The sequence below is a fragment of the Dermacentor andersoni genome, chromosome 7, assembly GCF_023375885.2.
Source record: "Dermacentor andersoni chromosome 7, qqDerAnde1_hic_scaffold, whole genome shotgun sequence".
Taxonomy (NCBI): domain Eukaryota; kingdom Metazoa; phylum Arthropoda; class Arachnida; order Ixodida; family Ixodidae; genus Dermacentor; species Dermacentor andersoni.
The window spans coordinates 128851750-128878234 of NC_092820.1; the positions used below are offsets into that span (position 1 = coordinate 128851750).

The 26485-nt window shown below is 42.0% G+C and overlaps 1 protein-coding gene across 1 annotated transcript in view; it reads right to left on the reverse strand.

Annotated features, from left to right (window-relative positions):
• LOC129385623 (uncharacterized) overlaps nucleotides 1-26221 on the reverse strand; it is a 60209-nt gene extending 33988 nt beyond the window's left edge. The window contains exons 1-5 of the mRNA XM_055072432.2: nucleotides 26139-26221; nucleotides 24298-24396; nucleotides 14332-14424; nucleotides 8909-9013; nucleotides 5598-5690 (exon numbers count right to left, since the gene is read on the reverse strand). Of these exons, the coding sequence (XP_054928407.1) occupies nucleotides 5598-5690; nucleotides 8909-9013; nucleotides 14332-14424; nucleotides 24298-24396; nucleotides 26139-26169 (421 nt within the window). The 5' untranslated portion in view covers nucleotides 26170-26221. The remainder of the gene's footprint in view (nucleotides 1-5597; nucleotides 5691-8908; nucleotides 9014-14331; nucleotides 14425-24297; nucleotides 24397-26138) is intronic.
• Between the last annotated feature and the right edge of the window lie 264 nt (nucleotides 26222-26485).

The window sequence follows — 26485 nt, forward strand, 5'->3', positions numbered from 1 at the left end:
TCAGTGTGACCACAAAATTGTCTCAGTGTGGTCTTCTAGGTTTTATTCACATTCGTCGAGAAATGTACACGTGTCCTATATGTTTTAAGGCGTGTGAGTACGCTTGCGAGAACTCAAAATAAATCTTTTGTTTAATGTTAGCTCAGCGTGTCCCTTTAATTCTGCCAGCACTACGAGAAAGTAGAATGCACCAAATATACAAGCCCATGTAGCTACCATTGTCGATTAAAGTGCTAAAATAGAAAAAAAATCATTCTCTGAACCTGCGAATCCGTCTTCGTGGTGTTCATAGACTTGCACGACCGTTCAGACATGCCATTCACCACGCAGAACCAGTGGTTATGTTTGGTGATCGAAAGTGAGAGGAAGTGAATAAAAAAACAAGATAAAACAAGCAATATGAAGTAAGAACGGTAGAAATGTGAATATTAATGTACTTAATTGAATGTCTCGTGAATGCGCAGGCTTTAGCGTTCGTAATCTTTAGCGTAGGCTGAAGTGACTGTCAACTTTTTGCAGCACTTAGGCACTTCCAACAGCGCCAGCGCTGCAGTTCAACTGCATTAGCTAGCCAATCTTACCATTACAGTTCCTTAAGCGGTAGCTTAAGGAACTGTAATGTACAGAGTAACTCTTAATACGAACCTTGGCTGAATCATTGTATAAAGTGTAAATCTTTGCCGTGTTATTCGGATCAGCGTTCCGAGATAGGCGCACTTACCAGGAGCAGTTGCAAATGCAGCCGTCAGCACCATTACACCCGAGTGTATTGCCTTGGGGACAAAGTTCGATCCAATAATGGCCGCATGTCTGATTAAAGCCAACTGTAATATTGAGGTAAAGTGGTGAAAAAAGTTTGTCAAATACAAACTTTTTGTGACCATACAGGGCAAACGTTAAGTTTGCCCTGTATGCCCTGTATATTTTATTTGAAAAGCTTTAGTGAAGCAGGCAATCAAATTCTATTGAGCTAATTTATGCCCGTACGAGAGCGTTCATTTTCACCTCAAGCAACGTGAAATCTCATGCAAAGTCAGTCCATGCTCCACACAGGTCACAAAAGCTCGGGCCATTTTATGCACTAAACCGCTCGCCGGCATTTTGACAAGCAAAGAAAGATTGGCTTGTTTATGTGCACACGCGTTATGAAATTACTCGACTCTATGTCGCAAAAATGAACCCTATGCGGAAATGAACCTATTATGATACGTGCAGTTGAGCAGATACAGAAGCTTGGTTGTCTGTGTGTAGTTTTTGAGTGGTGGGTACATTTACGAACAGAAGAATAAATTTCATAAGCTGATGAGCAAGGGCGATAAAGGCCACCCGTTCATAAACAAAGGCTACATTACAAGGCGGTACAAATGTGCAGCCCTACGGACACTTGCTGAAAAGCTAAATGTAAGACCTACGCTATTTCAGCATCACCAGTATCAACGAACCAGGCCAGCAACACGGTTTCTTAAATCATTGATGGCAGTGACAGAAAGTTAACTAACTGGTAACGTGTCGTAAAGTGTCAGGCATCCACTCGAATAATTGCTAGCAGTGACATATATTTGTGACAACTATACCTGCTTTCTCTAGGCGTACATGCGAATACAAATGCGACAGTATATCACTTAGGACGTGCAGTAAAAGCTTGGCTATTATGAAACTTTGCCTTCTATATCGCAAATTGGAACCGACTGAAGAACAACATCAGTTTGTTGTTACATTGACTAGAGAAAGTAAGATATTCCTTTTCGAGAGTACAAGTGATGTGCGATATGTAAGAGGTCCACATATTTTGCTTGCTGAAAAAACAAATTGCTATGGAATGACTGGACACAGGCTATTTTGATCGCGGTTCATTGATAGCAAAAATGAGGCCGGGCACGTGGAATACGGTCAAATGATGTAATGATTAGGCAGCAACATATTTTCACTTGAGACATGGCGTGTTTATTAGCTGTAATTGAAGGACCCAAAGACCTGCACACACTGTATCAAAGATTTTAATATTTTTGTTATTTTAATTTATAAACTATATATAAATATTTATTACAGACTATTTATAGGTATTTTGTTATTATTCAATGGCACTTATGTATGCAAATGTCTAGAGCCACTAAAGAAGGACAATTTCTGTCCAATGCAATGGCAAGAGCTGTCTTTCAGAATCTGCTGGGTGACTCTACTTTCGTAGTGCTTCTATTTACTGTGAAAGCCAAGGACTATCTCAAGTTCGACAATATTTTAAAGATAAAAGAAATGTTTGTTTAATGTGGGCTAACCATGAAATTTTTCATCTAAACCATGGGCTCAATGACACTGATAATAAATAAAAATAAATTTAAATCTGTTTCTGTCCTAATATTACGCTATTTTTTTCGTAAACATTCTAGTACAAATGTAGATACACTGGCAAAACGAAGAACTAATAATATGTAGGGCTGTAAACTTAGGCTTGCGACACCTCTGTATGAACTCCATGTGCCTCACGCACATATAAAGTAAGCGCATTTTTATTGAAATTACCATCCAGTTCCGAGCGAATACACTGACCATTAAAACCTGTAAGAACAGAACGTGAATGATCGCACCAAAACTGGAATGGAAGGTAGGTTGCCATAGAAAATACTCTAACATTTCGTCATAGGTGCTACATTACCGGAACAATAACGGCTGTGTGGACTGCCGAGCAAGCGCTGGCGCCAAGTATTTAGTTGGAATTCTAGGGGAAAGAGTACAGTTTGGCATGTTATCTTTTGCATGCCATTTTGGCACGTTAGTGCGAGCGGGAAGCCCGAGGCATGCCATGGGAAAGTAGACGTGGCGGAGAGTGGCGTGGCAAAGATGTGTAGGGTGCATAAACGCTAGGAATATAATCTGAGATTGGAGTATCTCACAAACGTAGCATACCGCCGTACTCAGCCCACTAACGTCGGTGGCTGTAGCGCGAAATATTGCTGCGTATGCCACACTAGAAGCAAACAGGGTGCGAAGACGCCATGGAGGCTAATACTGTGGTGCCGGGCTATCGCTGCCATCGAGGCCAGAAGGTTGCAGAAAGTGTGCTCAGGTACAGGTGAAACTGGTGCAAGACACCGGGCAGCAGCATTTCCATACGTGACCGCAGCAAGTCACAAAGGGGTCCTGGCAGGTTGGGTGATTTTCAACGACGCCAGTTAATCTTTGATGATAATGCGTCCGCCAAGAGAAAGATGGGGAACCGACGCAATGGTTGTGTGGCTCGAAACGTGTCCACGAAGTATTTGTATGATAATTCTGCCTATTAATGTTCACAACTAGGAATTGCCACTGATGCGTGTGTCGTAACAGGCGCATGGAAGGCGAACGGAATAGAGCGTGTCAAGGCGCTGGCATGTCGTGATAATGTCACAAATTTTGTTTGGGCTTCAAGCAGCAAGATAGTTGAAGTTGAAGAAGTTGGTGCATTTTAGTATGCGGCGAACACGACCGGCGTCCGTCATGTCCCTTTGTGTGTCATGGCAGAGAGGGAGGACGTCCTTAACATATATTGTGTAGGATTCGTGCAGTTTTTGGATGCTTGTGGCCAGCTTCTGTTTCACCACTTCTGAGCAGTCAGTGGACGTTCCAAATATCTAACGCAATTGCTGAGTGAATGCTGACCAATCAGTGGAGTCACGTTCGTAGTTGAGGAACCATGCCTTTGCAGCATTGCTGAGGTAGAAAGTGGCATTCCGTATTTTATGTGTATCATTCAAAGGTTCCAATGGGTTACTCTGTCTTAATTGTCGAGCCACTCTTCCACGCCTCCTCCTTGAAGCCCGAAAAATACCAAGAATCCCGTTTCCTGGTGGTCACGGTCGATGTAGGCCCAACTGGCTCAACAGGGGTGGAAGAGTTAGCTGATGATGTGGTTTTTTAGTGTGATCACCGGGGTTGGCAAGCGCAAACGGCATCTGGAGTCGAGCTCGACGAGGGCTGGGCGAACGACAAGAGGAGACAGTCAAGGCAACCTCCACCAATTTTGAGGCGTTGGCCGAGGCGATGTTTTGATTGTAGTACAGCCGCGTGAGACAGAGCCTCAGCACATGTTGAGGGAAATAATGATGAGTAATTTTTACAGAGGACGACGGCGACGTGCAAGAAAAAGTGTACGTGAAGATGTGAAGTGTGTGTGTGTATATATATGTATATATATATATATATATATATATATATATATATATATATATATATATATATATATATAGATAGATAGATAGATAGATAGATAGATAGATAGATAGATAGATAGATCGGTAGATATTAAAACCCTTTTGCTAGCGCATTAATATACATTCACGCATAGGAGTTGGCTCCAGCAGGCAAGCAAACAATACATTTAACACGACTACTACGACCATAGGGTTATAGAAGTATGATAACAGCCGTTCAAAGAGCACCAGGCGATAGCGCTTGTTCCTAGAGAAACCCCCACTATTCCCTTTCTGGTGCAGCATTCTCCTTGACAATTTTTTTTCACATGAATACTATCAATATGTCTAAAAGTGGCTGGCCTATATAGAACAACACATCTGAGAAGCTGATGTTTAGATAATGCATCTCTTACGATGTGCTTCACGACAAATTAGTGCAATATTGTACGGTCCACATACTTCCATCAACGCAGTGCTGTTCTTTTGACTCTCATCTTTAATACTTCTGCACAATGTATCCTTAATGAAAGTGAATGAGAGTGAGTTGCTATGTCCTGCAATCGAAGCAAAGTTCAGTTTAGTTGCAACTAGCACTCAGTCGTTACCATTGGATATCCTGGAATAGTTTGCAAAGCCATTAAACCCTTTTGAAGACATGGAACAATGCCGCACGAGTTTTAATATTGAATAAGTGTTAAGCCCTTCACGGTAAGATTAGCCTGTTACAAAAAAAAAAAAATATTTTGATATTGCCTGAGGTAACGGGTGAAAATTGTATGAAGACCGATAATCTGCGCCTTGTTTACTATTATACCATTGAAACTTTCAACTGCTCTCACTAATGATCATTTCAAAGCAGTATATGTATAAGCACTCACTATATGGCCATCTCATATTTTTTCAAGCACAAAGAAATATTCACTAGCCTATACAAAGAAAAGTGAGGCCAATCATTCATGGATAATATTATGGAGCCAGAGACTAACCTGAAAACGAAATTCACTACAGGGAGCTTCACGTTGCTCTTTTCTTATGGCCACACGAGTCAATGTATTAGCAATTATCAATGTGGTGCCAAATGATTACCCTATTCAATTGCCATTACTTAGCGAGCACGTACTTCCTCTTTCCCTTCCCGAATTCTCTGACGTATTATAAAAGGCGCTTGTTTGATGATTGATGGGCGTATAAAAGAAGACACGGCCACACCATTCCCATAGATTCGAATCATTTTGGCGCTAGTGTAACTTGAGATCATTAATGAAATTTCTTATTTGTCATAATATACGCCAACTATTTATCACCCACGGTCAACAATATTGTCCTACCTGGCAAGAAAATTGGTTTCGATGTGACAATGAGACAGAAATACCCCAAAACTTCATAAAATGACTAGGTTTTTGATTAGTAATACAGCTCAGTGCTTACCACAAGCCGTCAAAGTATTTTCTCCTTTCGTCATGCAGCTGCGTTTTTGGTCAGCAGGGCAGGTTGGTAGGTGCCCCTCACACGAACTCCTCTCTGAGGAAGATAATCAGAAATGAGGGACTGTACCTATTACGAACTATGTACTTATGTAACTTATGTACTTATGATCTTATGTAAGTCAAGCATTTCATGCTGTTTTCTAATATGAGAACCGTGGTTTTTATTCTGAAAGGTAGAAATAAATTCCGTTAGTTCAGCTATTTATACGATATAATATCGTCATCATCGTTCTCATCATCAGCAGCAGCATCCTTTTTTATGTCCATTGCATGACGGAGGACTGTCCTGCGCCAACGGATTCTAACTAGCACCTGCGAATTTCTCAATTTCGTCACCCCACCTACTCTTCTGCCGTCCTCGACTGCGCTTCCCTTCTCTTGGCACCTATTCTGTAACCCTAATGGTCCAATAATTATCTAACCTACGCATTAGATGACCTGCTTAGCTTTATTTTTTTCTCGTATTGCCAACTAGAACATTGGCTATCGAAGTTTGCCCTCTGATCTACACCGCTCTCTTCCTGTGTAATACCTAACATTATTCGTTCCATCGCTCTTCGCGGGGACCTTAACCTGTTCTCGAGTTTCTTTGTCAGTATCCAAGTTTCGGCTCCGTATGTTAGCACCAGTAGAATGCGCTCACTGTACATCTTTATTTTCCGTAATCGTGGCAAGTTTCCAGTCGGGATTGGACAGTGTCTCCCGCATGAGCTCCAACCATTTTTTATTCTATAAATTGCCTTTTTATGATCTGGGTCCACTGTGAGTAACTGACCTAGGTACGCATACTCCTTAACAGACTGTTGAGCCTGAATGGTGATCTTGAACTCGTAATGCCTCTCTGACTGCTGGTATCTCTACTGGACCAAATGCATTTTCATAATTTATGAAAGCCATATAGAGAGGCTGATTGTACTCTGCGGATTCCTCGAATACCTGATTGAAGACATGGATATGATACATTGTAGAGCATCTCCTCCTGAAGACAGCTTGTTCTCTTGGTTGATTGAATTACAGTGTTGCCATTATTCTGTGGAAATATCTTGTTGAATATTTTATACAATACTGGAAGTAAGCCAATGCGTTTATATTTTTTAAATTCTTTACGTCTCCCTTCTTGAGGATTAGCAAATTGTTTGCCTTCTTCCAGTTTGCGGGGACCCTTACAGTCGATAAACACTTCGTATAGATAGCCGCCAGTTTTCCAAGCTATATATCTCCTGCAGCTTTGATTAAATTGACTGCTATTCCATTTTCTCCTACCACTTTTCCCCGTTTCACGTCTTACAAGGCCCTTCTAACTTCATCGCTAGGTATTGAAGGAGCCTCTGTAACCTTATTATTTCGTGTACTTCGTGTGCAGGCATCGCGGGTGCTCAGGGTGCTGTGCAGTTCAGTATAGAATTCTTCCCATGCTTTTACTACATCTTCGAAATTGCTGATGATTTTAGCCTGCTTGTCTTTCAGTACATATACCTTGGCTTCCCCTATGCCATGTTTTCTTCTGACTAATTTCATCTTGCGCCCATTGTTTACTACTTCCTAAATCTTTCTAAAGGTATAATTTCGAATATTCGTTACTTTATCATTGATCATCAGTTTCCAAATGTCCGCGATCTCTTGGGTTGGACCCTTTCATTCTTTGTTGTTTCATTATTAGGTCCTTTGTTACTCGGGCGAGTTTACACACTGCTTGCCTTGGTGCTTTACCACCCCCTTCAGTCGGCTTGTGAAGCCAGCCAAATTGAGCTTTCATTCATTACCTTAATGTCGTTTTCATCTCTCTGTTCTAATCCTGCATATTTCTTTTGAAGTATCAGCCTGAATTGGTCTGCTTTTACCCTTACTGCGTCTAAGTTGGCCTGTTTCTTTTTGACCCATTTTACTCTTTCTCTTTTTAAAATGAGGTGAATCCTAGACCTCACGAAACTATGATCACTGCACTTTACGCTGCTTAACACTTCTACATCCCGCACTATGCCAAGATCTGCAAAAATCATAAAATAGAATTCCTTTCTCGTTTAGGCTTTTCTGCTTCTCCAAGTCAACTTTCTGCCGCTTTACTTCCTGTAGAAGGTGTTCATTATTTGCAGCTTATTCCTTTCCGCGTATTCCGTCAGCATTTCTCCTTTAGTGTTCCTTGAATCGACGCCGTAGTTGCGATTTGCGGGCTAACCAGCCTGCTTCTTCCCTACTTTTGCATTGAAGTCGCCCATTACTTCACGGGAAAGACTGCTTCGATATATTTCACATTATAAATTTGCGACCATTTAGAAAATTGTCCCACATACCACGTGCTCGTAAATGAAAGCCAAAGCGGTACGAACACACTGGCATCTGGTTTTTCCCGCATGCAAATAATATTGTTGATTTTTAAGGTGTTGGTGAGGATGACTTCGATCTTGTGCTGCTGTACCGGCAACTGAAGGTAACGTATGGGTTTGTTGGTCTATATTATCCGAGACATTGTTGCAACCGGGGCAAGCAAGAAAAGCAAGACAGCCACAAAGTGAACCATTTATTCTCTGTTCTTTCTGCATTCTCTGTGTTTTTGAATTCAAATAATCATTTTCAATATAAGAAATGGCTCCCCCATGAAAAGCATTCTTACTTTATCGCAGCAACGAATTAAAAATAGGCACTACACGTTGAAGTGGACTGTTTCAACTACAATCCTCCCTTTGTGAACATACAAATCAGAAGATTTCGCCATTTTCGGGACATTCGGAGAAGTCGAAATTAGCTGGGGATTTCAATGTTGATAAACTTCTTTATATTGCTTTTCATCTCTGCAGGTTGAGAATGTTGCCAAATGTTGATAATTGAAGGTAATTTTCTAATTTTTGAATATGAACCTGAACATCAATATTTCACATATTGAATAATCCTTGTACAACTCTCATATCACATGTGAGAGATCTAAACAAGCCTGTTATCTTCCTATGAGACAACTTATGATGCATATGTGTTCTCACACGATAAAGAGATACACGTCTACATACTTCATTGACAAACATAGAGTCAAGCTAATGCATCATCTATTACAAATGATGTTTAGAAGTTAAGAACATAATGACGAATGCAAGACTGGTAGTATAACAGCCTGGAAAACATGGTTTTCCTGTGAGAACAAATTTCCGGTTCATAAGCCTCACATTTACACAATTCAAGTTGTGGTTGCTTACGTTCCAAACATACTGCCACATTTACGCATCCTTTATGATTTATTTTAAACAAAAACGTTTTACTCACCACATTTGCATATGCATAATCCGGCGTCTCTCCTGCATTTGTGAGTTTGACCACTGGGGCACCGGTATTTCTTTTTGACAGCATCGCAGGCATCTCCACTCTCTACTATAGAATGTGTATATCGAGAACACAAATAGTACAAGATTACACATGGTGCTGAATGAACGTTTCAGAAGCGGCCATGAATTTAATTGTAAATTCCTATATTCCACTGCCTTATATGTCAACATTGTTATAAGTAAATAAGTAACAATATGTGTAACCCTCTCTTCAGAAGACCGTTGTCAGATTCAGGAATGTGAAAATAAAAAGATGGCTTTTGAAGCACACAAACAGAGGACGAGCTGTTCGGTTCAGGGGAATTAGGCCATTACCTGGTAGTAGCTATAGAATGTTGTCGCAAAAAAAGACATTACCATTGTTGAGATGACAGCATGCCGCTCGCTGACGCAACGAAGCTTTCAAAGGTAGATACATGGACATGTTGGTAGTTCATGTTTGAAATAAAAACACCGAGACAGACAGGGAGAAATGACCAAAGTAACACATGATCCTGTGTGTCTTTCTTCTTTTGTCCTTTTGCCCTGTCTCTCGCACTGTCCTTACTTAAGTAACGAAGTAGTCAAAGTCTCGTGAGCGTCTAGCCAATTATCCGCTATGCGACCTTACATGCGGCGCTGCACGCATATGGTCTTCGCCATTCTTTATAATGGTGCAGCCATATTAGGCATAGCGTTTTGATGATGTAATTTTTGTTAGCGTATGGAATTAGAAAAAAAGAAGTGAAAATATATTGCATGTGATGTACTACATTGGCAGAGATAGGTCTTTGTTTTGTCTATTTTCCAAGCGAACGCACTTCTAGTTTCTGGAGGCCTTCAAATCCTCCGCTCATGAGCAGCCCATGCGCCACCAAGTGGGGCAGCCTGACAATGGTAGCGGAGGTGACGGTGGCCCCGACGGGCGTGTTTACATGGCTAATGTTCGTACACTTATTATCGGATGAAAAATGTTCTACCTCTGTCACTGTCAGCACCGCTATTTGTAAAGGTAGAACATTGGACGGAATTAATGTAGGCCCAATCGCACACATAAACATTATTTGTGTATAGTAAATAAACGGGTTCACTAAAGGTTTGTATCACATAGGATCTAGCAATCATGTTGAATCTTCATAATTACTATCCATGTGCTTAGAAAATAACATTTGGTTGTCTTTCTTTCCCAATACTACTGGATTGTAGAGCTGAAGCGGCTGTGCGGTTGCACGCCGAAGCGTTAGTCTGTGCTAAATGACAAGCAAGTGAAGTGTCTTAGAAATTTTGAATACCAATGTGTTAAGGAACTTATCAAGGAAAGATCCACCTATGGTAAACAAATCAAGTGTTGTGTTTTCATTCACAGGTTTACTTAGCCAAGTCGTTTCTGAAATGCTTTGTATTTCATGAAAGTTCTGCACGAAGGAAAACTTTTTATGCACGATCCTAATATGGCAGTATAAATGGTCTCGATCTTATCCCGTTGATGCACATGTTTATGCATCTACTTGTCTGCCTTCGGTTTGTGCTCGCACTATTAACTAGGTTTCTTTAAAGTTAAACCCTGATAATGGTATCAATCAATGGAATTTCTCTATGCCATGACCTACACCGCATCATTTGACTTAGGATTCAGACCGTAACGTTCCTAAAATGAAGAAAGTACAATCTCTAGACTGGCCTGTGTTATTTAAGAAGAAGCAGCTAATTAAACGAACGCTGACAATTCGGAAGATGACAGCGACACCGGAGACCAAAGACCAGCTCAAGAAAGGACGCAAAAAGGGGTCTTGCGGTCCCATGCCGCGAAGTACCCAAAAGGTGGGGGTCCTTCCAAGTGTCTGTTACTCCCTTATTTGTGAAATACCAGGCAGTGAGCACGCCTGTTATCATTTCACCGGCAGATACCCGGTGGCATCGCTCGTCCGCCTACCACATCAGTGGCGGATGTTCAACTAGCTCGCCAGACCTGCTCTGGGAACAAGGCGCACCCAGAGACCCTTGAAAATCTCTCGAGGGCGCTCTATTGAAATCGATCAATCAATCAATCAATAAATCAATCAACTTTATTTCCCTTGGAATAGGAGTACGGGACTAAAAGCTTGAGCAGCTAGATGAGGTCCCAACCCCTTTACAGTTGGCAAAAAGCAGGATGACGGTCAGTCATGCACAAATAGTTCAAATGAATCAATGAATATTACATACTATCGAGCAACAACAAAAAGTTACCCGCCATGGTTACTCAATGGCTATGGGGTTGGGCTGCTGAGCACGAGGTCGCGGGATCGAATCCTGCCCACGACGGCCACATTTCGATGGGGGCTAAATGCGAAAACACCCGTGTACTTAGATTTAGGTGCACGTTAATGAACCGCAGGTGGTCGAAATTTCCGGAGTCCTCCCCTACGGCATGCCTCATAATCTGAAAGTGGCTTTGGTACGTAAAACCCGTAATTAAAAACACTTTGCTACACAGCGCAAGAACAACACAACCCAATTGCGTAGGCTTCAAATGCCATGAACATGAAAAACAGCGATCGGCAAGTAGAGGGAAAAAAATTCGAAAGGATGTACTATTCCTCAAAATAATTGGACTGGCGAAACGTTTAATGAGAGAATTTCGATTACACGAAGGATCAAAATCTCCATGGTTTAATAGGTTCAGAAGGGAAACCCATATGGGAATCCATATGGGAAATTAAAACCTATATGCCGGTTGTGGCTACTACAGCGACAGCTTAGTTGCAGTGCATTCGCCTCGAAGCGGGCGGTACGTGTTTCAAATCCTTCTACCGCTGGAAACCAAGCGAGTTTTCTGTTAGTTAGGGATGTACCTCACTCTGGTGCTCGGCCACTTGTCGGAGTGTTAATCTCGGAAGCGCGCCGACAGGGACGATGTGCGTGGTCTCTGGCTGCCCCTTGTCCAAGCACACACGGTCTCGATGACGAGCAAATGCCGTGGCTGAAGGGGGCCGACTATCTCTGCTACCAGGTAACTAGTGCTAGAATTGGCTGAAGTGTGATCCTCGATAAGTTATTGCGAATATGAGAGTTCAACAAAGGGGAAAGGGTGTTCCTGCCCAACCCAATAGCGTCCTCACCTAATACGCTCATTGGGACACGACATCAGAAGTGGCTGCCATGGGAGCAGCACAAACCTTCCTAAGTAAATATCAAGCGCACAGTGCGTGGCGACATTCTCAGGAAATAAGAGCGGGTAGTACACCCGGGTGGTCTATGAAACGCACTGCAACTTTTTGGAAGCTCCAGCGGGGTTGAAATGATAGGGTATCCACCTCGTATGCAGGAAATACAATTTTCGAATTCTGGTGCCACCGAAAGCCTAGCGCTATTTTAAGGCAATTTATTATTGTTTTTTTTATGCAACAAGACCTGACGCTTTGTTTGTGCGCATGGTTTTTCATTTCGAAACGGGTCGTATGGAGATTTCGTCTCTGTGTACCCTTTCTCTGACAACAGCTTCGGCTAAGTAGTCGAGCATTCTCCGAGAGAGTGACGTCTCTCGCAGTCCATGTATTTCGCGCCGTACGTCGTTTTTATCATGAATTACCAACTAGCCCAAGCTACCACACTAGTTCCCATCATTCTTAGTACAATGGACCCTTTCTCTTAGGCGTGCCGTCTCTCGCAGTCCTCGTCTTTCGCGCTTTACGTCGTTTTCATCATAAATTGCCAACTACGCAAGCAACCAACCTAGTTTATTTCATTTCTTGTAGAATGGACCATTTCTCTTCGGCGTGTCTTCTCTCGCAGTTCTCATCTTTCGCGCTGTACGTCGTTTTCATCATGAATTACCAACTAGGCCAAGCGATCACCCCAGTTCCCTTCATTTCTAGTACAATGGGCCCTTTCTCTTAGGCGTGTCGTCTCTCGCAGCCCTCATCTTTCGCGCTGTACGTCGTTTTTATCATTAATTACCAACTAGCTCGAGCAACCACCCTAGTTCACTTCATTTCTAGCACAATGGACCATTTCTCTTTCGCGTGTCGTCTCTCGCAGTCCTTGTCTTTCGCGCTGTACATCGTTTATAGTATGAATTACCAACTAGCTCAAGCAACTACCCTAGAGCACTCTGCGGAGTTGTGGGAAGAACACGAGTGCTGGCACGAAGTAGTCATCTGTAAAATAGGTACAATTGCATTTCTGTTCAGTTGTTTGGCAATTATTGGGCTCTCAGACGTGTGGAAGGAGACTCACATATACGAAAGTTGGCAGTACGGTACCGTCAGACATCTGTTCAAACCGCGGCGGTAGTGAAATGGTAGAGTAGTAGAGTGCCTGCCTCATATGCGGGAAGCATTGGATTCGAATCACGCAAACGACAGAAGCCCACCTGTTTTTTCTATGAGAGATGTACAACGACCTAGCGCTCGGTTGTTGATATGGGTTCTAATTTTTAAAAAGTCGCCTCCAGAGACTTTATAGGGCTCTGGGCACCCCTTGTCCGCACCACAGCAGTGGTGCAGTAGTGAAATAATCTAGTATGCGCTGCGGCTATGGGAGCAGACGAGTTCTGACCCGGGGTGCCTACGTTAATATAGGAACAAACGCGCTGGTGGCCTGGTCTTCTGCCAAGAGACGGGTTCCATGTATTTGGAAGGACATCCAGTTATTGGGAAGTTGGCGGCATGGGGTCGCCATATTCCGTTTCTGAATTTGTTAGGCATTTTGCCGTGGCACTGCAACCATAGTGGCCTGAAGGAAACTCTACCAGGCGGGACACTCTTGGAAGAGGGATGCTGCATATAGCTGATGAAATGTGGCTAAAACGGCGCGCGAAGAATGCAAGGAGAAGAGTCGACGAACCTAAACTGAGTTTCATTACAAGTGAGCTAAGTTGACGTTCGGCGATGGCCTCCATACATTTCTTCGTTGTCCCGTCCTTACAGACGCAGATTTACCCATGTTTCATCAAGCTAACAACCAACTAGCCCATATAGGTCTCTGACTGGTATATCTGCTCCGGTGCTCGCGAAGTCTTCTTGTTATTTCTGTGTGATTGTTTATCAAGTCCGCACTGCAAACACTAATGTGAGCTTCAGTAACAACCAGCTCGCTTCACCGCGTTAGCTAGATAGGCGACTCCGTCAGCACTTTTGTTATGTGTTGAGTTTATGAGATCACAGCTACTCATGTTTTCTGTTTTTTTATATGTCGTTAAATAGCTTACGTTATATGGAGCACAAATATTGGCGCCAGAGAGCATCTTGTAAAGGTTGCACGCAGCCGTCGCTTGCATTCAATTACTACAAGTGATACCGTTAATACCTTGGCAGTTTTGCACAAGACACCATCGTTCAATTGTAAGATTACAGTAGCAATGATTCGCGAATCCAAAACGTTTCACCATAATAATCTTCTCACCACAGTCGCACATGCAGGCATCGTTGACTTGCATGAAACATCCAGCTTCTTGTGTTCTGAGGCAACTTTTGCTGCATTCCGAGGCCGGCTTTTCTAGAACGAAAATTACAAGTCTGAGTATGAGAATACAGAAAACAAAGCAAATCTTCGCTCGGATGCTTTCTACGGCCACCATGGTAGGAAACGTCGCTCACTGTTTTTTCATCAAGCACACTTGCGAAATAATAGATAACATAACTTGAGCCTGGCGGGACATGCTGTGTTGCGCAGACGACCTGTTGCGTATATATCTATAAATTACAACACCATGTATTTCCAAAAGAAATTACAATTACCAGTTTGTGTAACTAAATACAATGTCATATTTCCTTCCTCAACGTTAAAGTCAATACGATTTTGCGTGCTGAATAAAAACGCAGCAGTGGGCCTGTCTTTTTGAAACGCACAAGTTCGCATGCAGTGCTGTATTTTTGACTACGACCAATGCCAATGGTCATATTCACAAAGCTTCGTTTTTTGTTACTGCTCTTTCTCATTGACTAATCCCATCACTAACAGTATTATACCTGAGCGCCATGACTGTCCAGGATTCGCCATTAGGCAGAATTCTACAGCTAAATCTTGCGACCTCATTTGACCGTTTAGAATAGGAAAGCCTTTGAGGTGTCAGCATGGTATGGCGGCAGCAATTATAAAATTAAGCGCTAGGATTTTGGTAACACATTCATTGATTTTAGGACTTCATTCCCAGCTAAGATGCCTACACTGATGAATAATCGGGAGTAGGCCAAGTTGGTAAACTAAAAACAATTCTCTAAGTTTGGCGGAGAATGACAATACGGGGAAGCTTATTCGCCACTGAATTCTGAACACATTGCCTTTCTTAGTGAGTTACAGCCACTTTCGTGTATCGGGTATCTTCCTCGTGTTCTTGGAGGGCGTATAGCAAAGATAATACGGTTGAAAAAATTTGGGCGATATGTGTTGCTGCGTACGTGGGTACGTGCTTTGAAGACACACACACACACACACACACACACGCACACACACACACACACACACACACACACACACACCCACACACACCCACACACATATATATATATATATATATATATATATATATATATATATATATATATAGAGAGAGAGAGAGAGAGAGAGAGAGAGAAACGAGAAGGAAAAGCGTTAACCAAGGGGCCCGATATTTATTAGTCATATCATAAGAAGCCAACGAACACTGACACCAACTACAACATGGGGAAATTATCGGTGCACAAGTATTTTCCTCTATGTTGTCGTTGGTGTCAGTGTTTGTTGGCTTCTTACGATAAGATTATATATATATATATATATATATATATATATATATGTATATATATGTATGTGTCTGTGTGTGTGCGTGCGTGATGTGTGTGTGTTTTATAGCTAGATTTGAACAGAGGACACATGTCAAAGAATTCTGATATTGTGCCAAGTACACGAAGGATTCTTGCCCCTACTCCGCTCTGATCATATGACTAATTTTGGCAGGAAACATTTCACAGTACATTTGAAAGTTATTTAACACGTCATGAAACAATTACATGTGGCTCATCCCATATATAGAGCAATCTAAAGATGTGTTGCAATCCTGAATTTAGCACGGTAAAAAAAAAATTAATCTGTTAGCCACTCCTCCTATTCCTCCCAGCTCTAACACGAAGGGTGATGTGTAGTGACAGAGGGCCGCCCGCCGTGACTCTATACCCAATCCGCACGCTCCACTTTCCCAGGGAAACGCTGCGCTTTGTAAACTTCAAGCAGACCTTGAATACTCTTCCTACTTTTTATTAGAATAAACATCATGCGTATACGGAAGAATAACACGCATGCTCTAGGTATTCTAAAAATGCAAGGACATTGATTATAGTGACACATGTACTTATTTACCGCTTTCCGGGGAAGCTGATTCACGCGCTGACTTTATGTCATCCCTTAACGCAAGACGCGTTAAGGTACTTACTTACTTACTCGAACATTGGTACGATGGTACTTACTCGAACGCTATGGTTGAATTATCTGTTGAATCTACTTGTTCTCTGTGCTCTCGCCCAAGCTTGTGTCATAAGATTGTGCACGTGAGCGGAATTGCCTAGTGCTTTCTGGAAAGCACGCGGGAACTGGCGAATACGCTGGAACGTTCAACGAGTGATGTATGAAAGCCGACGTGCTTGACCGCAAATGACATACCGACGATCACCTACTGTGCTCGCCAGTATTGTTATGCGTTAAGTGTAGCACGTTTTTTTTCTGGGCACAGGTTCGCACACTAAATGTTTTCTTTCGTGATTCACAGTTTTTTTCTACTGTGCTCATCCCCGTAACTATCATGTGGGACCAGGTTCATAATCACACTCAAGGTACAATACCTCAGCGTCACGCAACATTATTCACCTTGTAATGATACTTCTGGTTGCATTATTTTCTTGCGCGTTTAGGGTACGCCTCATTCGCTAGTTGAATATAGTTTTTTTCGCGGCCTCTCATCATTTGTGCAATGTCTCTAGCCTTCGAAAAACAATTACGAAAGAACCAATCTGACAATGAACGTTCAAGTTCATGCGATTAGCACCGAAGCAGTGTGGTGAAACGCCATACCGCCGCCTTCAAAACGCGCATATTTTAGGCGGCAATGCAGCCGGACGTTGTCTTCTTTGTCTTCGAGCCTCCGCTGTTGCTTTTGGTAGTGAACAGCTTGGCCAATGTTGAATTAATAAAGCTCAGCATAATGTCACAGATTACTTCTGGGGCACAGCAGATTAATATTATGATTTGTATTGCTTGTTTCTATAACACTGACAGCGATATTTTTTCTCTTAGAGGTTTAAATGCTGCTTGACTGTAGCGACGCAGACTGGCGTCGTTGAGCCTCGTTAAAAAGCTGCACATACCCAGTGTCCCAAGGCGGCATCAAAAAGCTTAATTAGAGAGCGGTACATACACAGTAGCATATATCCAATTAAATTAAATGTTAAATTATGTAATTTTACTTGCCAAAACCACAATCTGACTGTGAAAAAATTCAGAACCCTTCCGCTATGTGAAGATCGAAGACCAGCGAAGCTCTTTAGAGCACAACACAGAGGTGACCCAGAATATGCAACAAAGGTACTAACATATATTGTTATTATTGATTGCCCTAATCTGTGGACATTGTGGCGATATAGGCAGGCACACACATTAGCGTATGACCCCTTTTATTAAATGTGCCCATCACCTAAGACAGTATATGGGTCATACCCCCGTAACCGCGGTATCTCCATTACAACGACAGAAGTAAAATTCTTCGCTGGAATGATGAGCGGCAACGGAGCCAGCTGTGGAAGACGACGACGCACGAGCCGTTACTGACGATGATAGTTTTTGCACAACGGAGGTTCATTGAAGAGTGGCAGATACCCACTGTTTCACATCCAGTCACCTAAATTAGTCCAATAGTTGCTTTCGAACCCCGTTCCCTCAGCACAACAGCCACAATGTACTACACATTAGAACATTGACTATCCTGCGACACAAACTGGTGCGAAGATTGTTAGGTGTGGACACAGAGAGACAGCGCAAACTGAGTGAAGTTCCGAAAGAGGGCTGATAAAATAAATATAAAATACGGGACCTTGTGACTTTCCTCATTAGATTTGACTGTCACAAGTCTTTACATATTTTTGAACTGTACAGTTGAATGGAACACAACTCGTGTGGTCAAATTCGATAGACCTAAGTATTGGAAGCGATTTCTGAAGCCAAGGTACGAGAATATTTATGTGGATCCTACTTGAAATATTCTTTATATATTTGAGCACTTAGTTTTAAAGCTTTTAAAAAGCTTTAAAAGCTTTTAGAAGAGGCAGCGTCTCACAACAGCCCATGTTCATGTATGACTAGCTGGTTCGTACTTCTTACGAGAGAAAGGCTGCCAAATAGTGGGAATAAAAAACCAGACGCGAATGAGTGATACTTGTTACAAGCAGACACAAAAGACTGGCGCGTAATTTTTTTTTTGCCCGGTGGTAATTTTTTTCTATGCCTGTTCGTTTTTAAATTTTCTTATAATAGAAAAAACTTTGTTCCAACAGAACTCTTATCTAGTAAAAGCGAAGGACTCTGATTCACAGTTGTAGGTAGCACATCTTGCAATAGGCGCAATAGGAAATAGCACAATGGAAGAAAATCCCCGCCTAAGTTCTCACTTGACATAGATTGTGTGTAAACGCACAACATTTCACTCATAACCACTCAAGTAAATATGCCACAATAGGCCAAATTTCCGTCTTCTGATTACAAATTCCTTGCATAGATTTGTGATGAGATCCATGCGGGCAACTTATACTGTAGATATACGGAGAAATTGCCTAAAAAGTTTCATGAAAGAACAGTCTAATCTCAGTTTTAACACCAATGCCTTCTTGGATTGCTGTAGAACTCAGTGTAATTTTCTTCAGTCGGGATAGGTTGAGTGGAATGCACTTCCAAAGCCTGACAGCATGGTAACGTACACCAGTACATCACAGGGTAGTGGTAGTGGTTCGTCGGGGTCCTATTGCACCAGGCTTGGAGAAGAATTTACAGATTTTTCAACGGAACAAAATGCCTTATGACAAGTTCTATCCCTGCACCACGGTGAAGCATTCAGCACTAACTGTGTTTGTGTCAAGGACACATGATTGCCAATTTCAAATCGGAAAAATAAGACCTAGCTATTTAGTTTGATGTTGTTGGTTTGCATCGATATATTCCAGCTTCAAATCTCATCAACATTGCTGATCAATAGTAGTTTCTTCCTAAACTTTCGCAGGAAGCAATTTACATCATTCTTCTCGCGCATATTTCATTCACGCGTGCTTTATAGGGCTTGTGATTGACTCTGCCATAAAGTGCGGACCCGTAATTTAGGTCTTCTCACCCGACTGTGGCTCCCATATTTATCTGATCATTCGGGGGTCATTGGGCGTATTTTGAATGCGAATATAAAGGTTAACCTGTATTACGTGCCTATGCGATAAGCTCATAGCTGAAATTATGCATTCCCACAGTATTTAGGTATGCACAAGCATGATCACATACATCTTGAAACAAAACATATTTCAAACGTTAGCAAAATAGTTTCGTCAGGTTCTAAGAAAGCGCACAAGTGTGGATATGTTTTCAGAAGCAGAATGACAGCCTATGAGACGCCGTGCGCTAAACAAGAGGAAAAGATTACTTTAAGAACTTCCGTTCGCAGTCGCCTGCTGTTACTTTCGCTTGGGGTAGAATAAAAATTATGGCGCTGTTAGCCAGAGAATGTGGCATGCACAACCACATATCGCAATCCGTAGTCATTCTGGAACCTCCCAACTAAGTAATTTTGGTATGTCGGTGCATAATAACAGTTTTAATGGACATAAACATCTTGTTAACTGCACGGTGCCACTTTAAGATCCTGTACCCTTTGAAAAACATGAGATACTAGATTCTTTCAACGGGTGGCCACAAATGTTTGATGTTCTGGCGTGCGTGAAAAATATGAAGATGCTTGCAGTGTGCACTGCGTAAATGCGCACTACTGTATTGCTTTAGGAGTTAGGTTCAAGTGAAAGTGTATACAATAAAGGCGACTGTAACATAACTGTGAATTGGTTGCGCATATTTTTGGGTCTATCGTGGTTAATATTACATTTCGCAGGTCTCCCCGGATATTGAGCATAGGTGTTAATGTCTTCATGGCGGCAATATCCATGAGGTAACATTCAAGTGAGAGTAATCTAGGGTAAAGTAGAGCCACCCGCGCAGACTTCGTGATTTAAGTGCTCGCAGGCTGGTTATGTGCATGCCTTCTATACCCTTTTCACGTATGCTGTGTCCACCGCCGTGTAAAACAGCTTTAATTGTGTTTACTGTTAAGTCACAAAGAATAGGAAAACTAATTCGGGTGTAATGTAAAACTAGATGTAGGAGATATCATACTTCAATAACGTAACAGTTTTGTTGCTGCTTGTTTGTGGGGAAATTGCAACCTAATGTGTGATCCGCTGCGGCCTCGTCACGAAAGACGGGACGTAAATGTGCTGCGCAATCGAAATGCTAGCGAATGACGCTGCAATTCGCGTCTAATTTGGAGACAATGAAGCACCAAGTTGTGGTATACTTGTATTTCTTATTTCAGAAAAAAATGTGCTTTTACCTGAATAAATTAGAAAAATGAACCCTCTATTCACATATCTATAGACGTGCAGATGGAAGCATGGAACCATGCGATCTGATTAGGCAAGTACATTTGCTGAAATGCCGCATGCTGTTTCACAGTTAGAACGTACTTTAAAAGGTGCTGTATCACTCTTGCTGCGGAGTGTGAGGAGGATACAGTAAATACGGCTGGCTTTACTGCGCACGTGCTGCTATAAAAATCAGCATCAAGCACCCAAATATGATAATAGCCAGGTCAAATTAAGCAGCATCTCGCAAGCCATACAGCAATTTATTGCTGATAGGTTTGCCACCACTGAAGTCTCGCCGCATCATATCACGTCTTTGCTTGCTGCACTCTTTTTTTTACAATCCACGCTCAAGGCACCACCTTCTTAAACCACCATTACGAACTTCCTCTCGCATAAGTCACAGCTCTGCCATAGCACGTTTACCCAGCCGCTCATCTGCCATGACCACTTCCTTCTTTCCTGATGCAATCGTTTATTGGAATGCGCTCCCTGACAACTTCGTTACCTGTACTGACCGCAAAAAATTTCGTGAATACCTAACAAATCACTTTGAATAACTTTCTGTTCCCAGTGTACATCGTTCATGAACCCATCATAAACCTATCGGAATAGTCTACCCTTGTCAACCCTTCCACCTAGTCTTTTTCTTTTGTTTCTTTTATTGCTAATGTATTGCCGTGTTACTTCTTTCAATTCGAATTTTTTCTTTGATTGTTTAAAGTCGTACAAAATCAGCGATGTGTTATTTCTCTTTTTTTTCGGTGTTTTTGCAAGAAACTACTCTTACACGTGTTTGTATTGCCCCCCCTTGTGTAATGCCTTCGGGCCTTCAAGGTGATAATAAATGAAATGAAATGAAATGAAAAAATATAGCCGGCAGCAATTAGATTTAGAGAAAGCCAAACACGCAGGATCTGAATTTGTACCGTGGCAAAATATTTTGAAGCTGCCAGACCGGTTTACCTGGGGACAGTGACGCAATCTTCAATGGGTTGAAAGAAATTCTGGTGTGCCTCTTTCACTGGTATTTTTAGACGTTAACTGTTCCAAATGCGACATAATAACAGGATGTTCATAGCAGTACAAAATACTGTATTATAAACTATTGCAAATTCCACCGCTGTACAGTGTGTCACCGGAGATACAATTATTGTAATAAATTGTGAGAGTGGTTTGTTTCGAAGCTAAATGCTACCGGTAATATAACTGCACTCGAAACAGTCGACGAAATAAAAACACTAGTTAGGAGCCCTTTAGTAGCAGCGAAACTGTCCATCGCTTAGTGGTGCTAGGAATCTATGGTAATTACAGCATAACTTTATATCTTTTTTTTTTACCTGCTGGCATTTCCACCATGTTCTTTCTGCGCAAAGTGCCCGGCCAGATGATGAATTGATGATGGTGCCTCATAACCTTTTAAGAACTACATCAGAAAATTAAGCAACGTGTTTTTACCTGTGTTCCGTAAAGCCACGTGTTGCATCACACAAATAAAGAGCATGTATGTGCCGAGGAATATTTCGGGACTGAGTACTTTCATTCTTGCGTGCTGCCCAGCCACTAAATCTGGCAAGTACCCAATGGGCGGGGGGGGGGGGGGAGGGGGAGTCCTCCTTTCTCAATTAAGCGACATATTCTTGAGAAATGACAGCTGTTCGGCGGTGAACATTTTGCTGCCTTCTTCACTCCTTTTGGATGGCGGTAGTTATCGGCATTTCCTGGGGGTGAAGCCCAGTTTTCTCATCGGTTCTGTGCCCGCGCGATTAACTCGAGGTGCGTTCAGTTGTCACCATTTACTGCAACGGTCACGCGCATCGCTCTTGCTTCGTTAGTTCAACCTTCTTTGTTAAGACTGATCTAGGGTTCAGGAAAGGGGTTCAGTTCGTAGTGAGCTGGTCTGTATGCGGCCCGAGAAAACGCCAATTGCGTTTAACTTTTCCTTTCGCTTCATTATTTCCTCGAATGACGGCTCGCCGCGACGCTGGTAGATCCTCGGAATCATAAACCCGTGATATGGGTTAGATCAGGTGGAGAATAAAATCATGTGAAACATCGTTCATCATCAAATCCTGCAATAACCGTTAAACCCATAAGCGATAAGAATGTCACCCGTTACCCCGTCTTGTTTTTCCGTTATGGTACAGGACTTTTCGTTCAAAATTGGCAACTGGAAACAAGTGTAGCAAGGAGCTGAGAAATTAAGCGATCTACTAAGGGAGATAGCCGAGGCAACAGCCCAACAACATGGAAAAGAAAAGGCTAATAAATTGAACCGTTATTTATGAAACTATTTATCGATTCACATCTTTTTATTTATAAAGGAAGTAGACAAAACGGCGCCGGAAATGGAGAATGATTCCGTGTGTTTTGACTGATGCTTCTACAGTTATCAGTGGAGCCACCTGACGTAGCCACTCCTCTGCTGTGCTTATGTGGGTGTTTTTCTAACCGCCGCGGCGGGCGCAGTACGTCTAGAATCGCAGCGTTCTGCGCTGTACGTGGTTGGACGGGACTGGCTGCCACGCATCGTTACGCAACTTCCCAAGCAACTATACGAGCCAGTTTTGGCACTTCGTAGAGCACTAAACAAGGAATCGAAAAGAACTGTCGCTCCTCTGCAAAATGTATATTTCTCCAAAGTTCTCTTCCAAGGCTAATTGAAAAACGCTAGTAGAAATTTTTATTTTACGCTTTCGCTTATTTACTTCTTTTTGGCAGTGCTCTTCCTGTGCTTCTTTCCTGCGCGAGTCCATTTGATGTGGTTCCTTGCTTCTCAATTAGGTTAAAGGAGTGGTGTATCTCACAGGCATACCTAGGAGATACACCTTATTTCATTTCTCTTTGGCGGTTTTACGCCTCTTAATGGCGAAAGGTGGGCATTATTCACAGCTGCACTAGTAAAGGTACCCTCCCCCTCATTGGCGTAGAAAAGTTACCTTGGATTGCCCCCTCCTCCCCGAAAAAAATCAAGGGTACATGCCTGCACTAAATTAAAATGTTCTTTAAGAATGTTGTCCCAAGTAGTTCTACATATTTAATATTCACAGAACCAGATGTAGACGAAGCTAGCCCTGCATGTAACCCACTTAATGGCACTGCAGTAAGGAGGAGCCCGATTGTCATTCAGTATCAAGCGCAAAACTCGGGATTCTGCAGTGCTCAGGCACTGTAGCCTAATTTTATAGCGCCGTACAATATCAGGGCACGCTACCCTATTTCACGACTACTCTGTTTGCTATTTAAATTATTTGAACCGGCTCTCTGGCCTCTAAAAATGGCGAATGTACCGATTACCTGGCTATGCATATTGAAGGCTGATGTTTCTAGTCATAGCATTGAACTAATTATCAGCAGGAGATATAATTTGCGGACACTATGAAAATATTGTTCGCGTTGCATGCGCTGCCACTCTCTCTCTTGAGATCTAATGTGTGTTAACTTAGGAACACAGAGGCTGCTTAATTCATTTTAAAATACACTGCTTCCTTTATTTTATGACATTTATACAATATACTGCATATTCACTGCTCAACAATACTTCACGCCTAAGTGCATTAATATTTCGCTTTCTATAAACAAGTTATGCAGACGTGTCATTCCTAATTGCGGCGTTTTTAATAAAAGGGGGCGTTCAATCATAAATTATATTTAGCATTTTCATTTGTGTGAATATAATCTATTTCGACTGCCCAACAAATAACCTGGCGTATCTTAGCCATAATATACTTACCACACTTACAGTCACACCCTCCTGAACCTGGGCACGTCACCGAAGAACCTCGGCCACATTTGCCTTTCCAAAGAGCGTTACATTCGGTATTTAGAGGAACTGCACCAAGGTTAGGGAAATGCGAGAAATACCATCAGCAAGTCGCAGGCATGGCGGTATTCATCTGATCACATGCACAATGAACAAGCGCTTAAGAGAACGGAATAAACTTGATATGAAATACAGACAAGTGATATTCACTATCCCAAAGATAGGAAAAAGAATGGTACATTCGCCTGACACCTGCGTTGTAAGATAGCCTGGGGAAATTCACTGCCATCAAACCGTTGATATTATCTACCTTAATGAAATATACAGCTACACAAATTTTTACACTACCAATGGTAAAACTGGAGCTTGAAATAACGCCATTGTGCACCGCTGAGTAAGTGTTGTCACTTTGTGACATTGTAAAGGACAAAAGTCATCCACCACGTGGAAATTCCGCTTACAAGATAAACAATGCACTTTATAGGCCTCCTCCACGCCACATGTATGATAAAGGAACAACTAATCAAAAGACAGTCACACTAACACACTGTCGCACAACATAATATTTAGCAGCAATTTATGCATTTAATATTTGCGTCTCATCCGTCATCGATGCATTAAAAAGGGAACTGTAGTACCATCAAAACAATGCTTTGCTACTACATGCGAGAACAGGCATGCTTTGTATAACAAAATGAGAACATGACACAAAACTAACACATGACAATAAAAACTGCAAAAGAACACATTCTAACGCGAAGCTTATGAATGAAACAATCGTAAACTCGAGACCAGAATCAACGCTATTCTTTAAGGCGGCAAACAGTAACAACAGAAAGAGCAAAAAGAGGGAAAGAAAAGCGAAATAATGCACCACGACATACTAGTCCTATGAGAAACGAAAAAAAAAACGATGCGATCTACGCCTGGTCATCAAAGTTAAAAATATAAGGGAAGCTTTGCTATCAGAAATACAGTGGGATCCTGCATGGATGCATTATTATTGCGATGGCCCGGCTATTTTTCGGAGGACGTAGCTTGAACATAAGCCATGTTGCGGCCCTATAACGTAAATCTATTCAAAATTCAAATCCCCTGAAGTCAAATTTACGTAACCTATGACGCAAGAGTTGGCCGGTGACCCGCAGCGTTGTCTGAACAGTCCAATCAAATTCAAGTTTATAGGAGGCCACTTTTCCATGATGTCGAAAGAAATAACATTGCCAACGTTGCGCAATTTTTGTTATCTAATTGGCTGACAAGACGCTAGGAACATGCTCAAGCGAAGAAGGTTTTGAGTAACTGAGCCAACGCAGTGAAAATCGACAAGTGGATGAGGAGGGTGAGGCCGGCATCTTCGATTGGTCCGTTTCTCCTTATATAGCTTGTGGTGGTTGGCCTGAAAGCGCAACGACGTGCAATTCAAGCTTAAAAATTGTGGTACAATGAATCCTCACAATAGAAGAGTTGGCAGAGCGATATCCTATACGTGCCGAATAGGCTTGACAACGTTTTACTGCAACAAAGAAAGCTTTATTATACGCGACTAAGTCCATGCTCTCGGCGGATGCGAGTGCCTGAGCGATTGGTGGGCAGCGATCTTCTATTGCTTTCGGAACGGGACAATCTCCATGTTTTCAGAAAAATAAATTCTGTTTTCTTCGGCATATTATTGCAGCTTTACCACGTGCATGTCAATTTGACTAGGTGAGCTTTCGCGATTTTGTGACGTCGTGTTCTGCCAGATGCACCGTTGAGCACTCCTAAAATTCTACAAAATAAACTGCCTATAATGGGAAACAAATACTTACCACAGGTGTGACTGTATTTACCATTCTCCATTTCAAGGCAGGCTGGTTTTTGTCCTCGCTTGCATTTAGTATTTCCTATTTTACAAGGTGAGTGATTTGAGGCTGTAAAGCAAAATTTGCAAGTCACTGACAGGTTCTTTATTTTATGGTCTGACGTCGCCTACAAGAATTGACTGCTGGTGAGTCAAGAATGCTGGTGAGTATGCTGGTGATTGCATCAATCGTGTTTTCATGCTAACTTTCTAAGAAAATAAGATATCTAGAAGTATTTATTTGTGTCGCTATTTCATTCATTAGTTTGACAATATACAAATTTCATAACTAGAAAACAATTGGTAGCGGGAAAA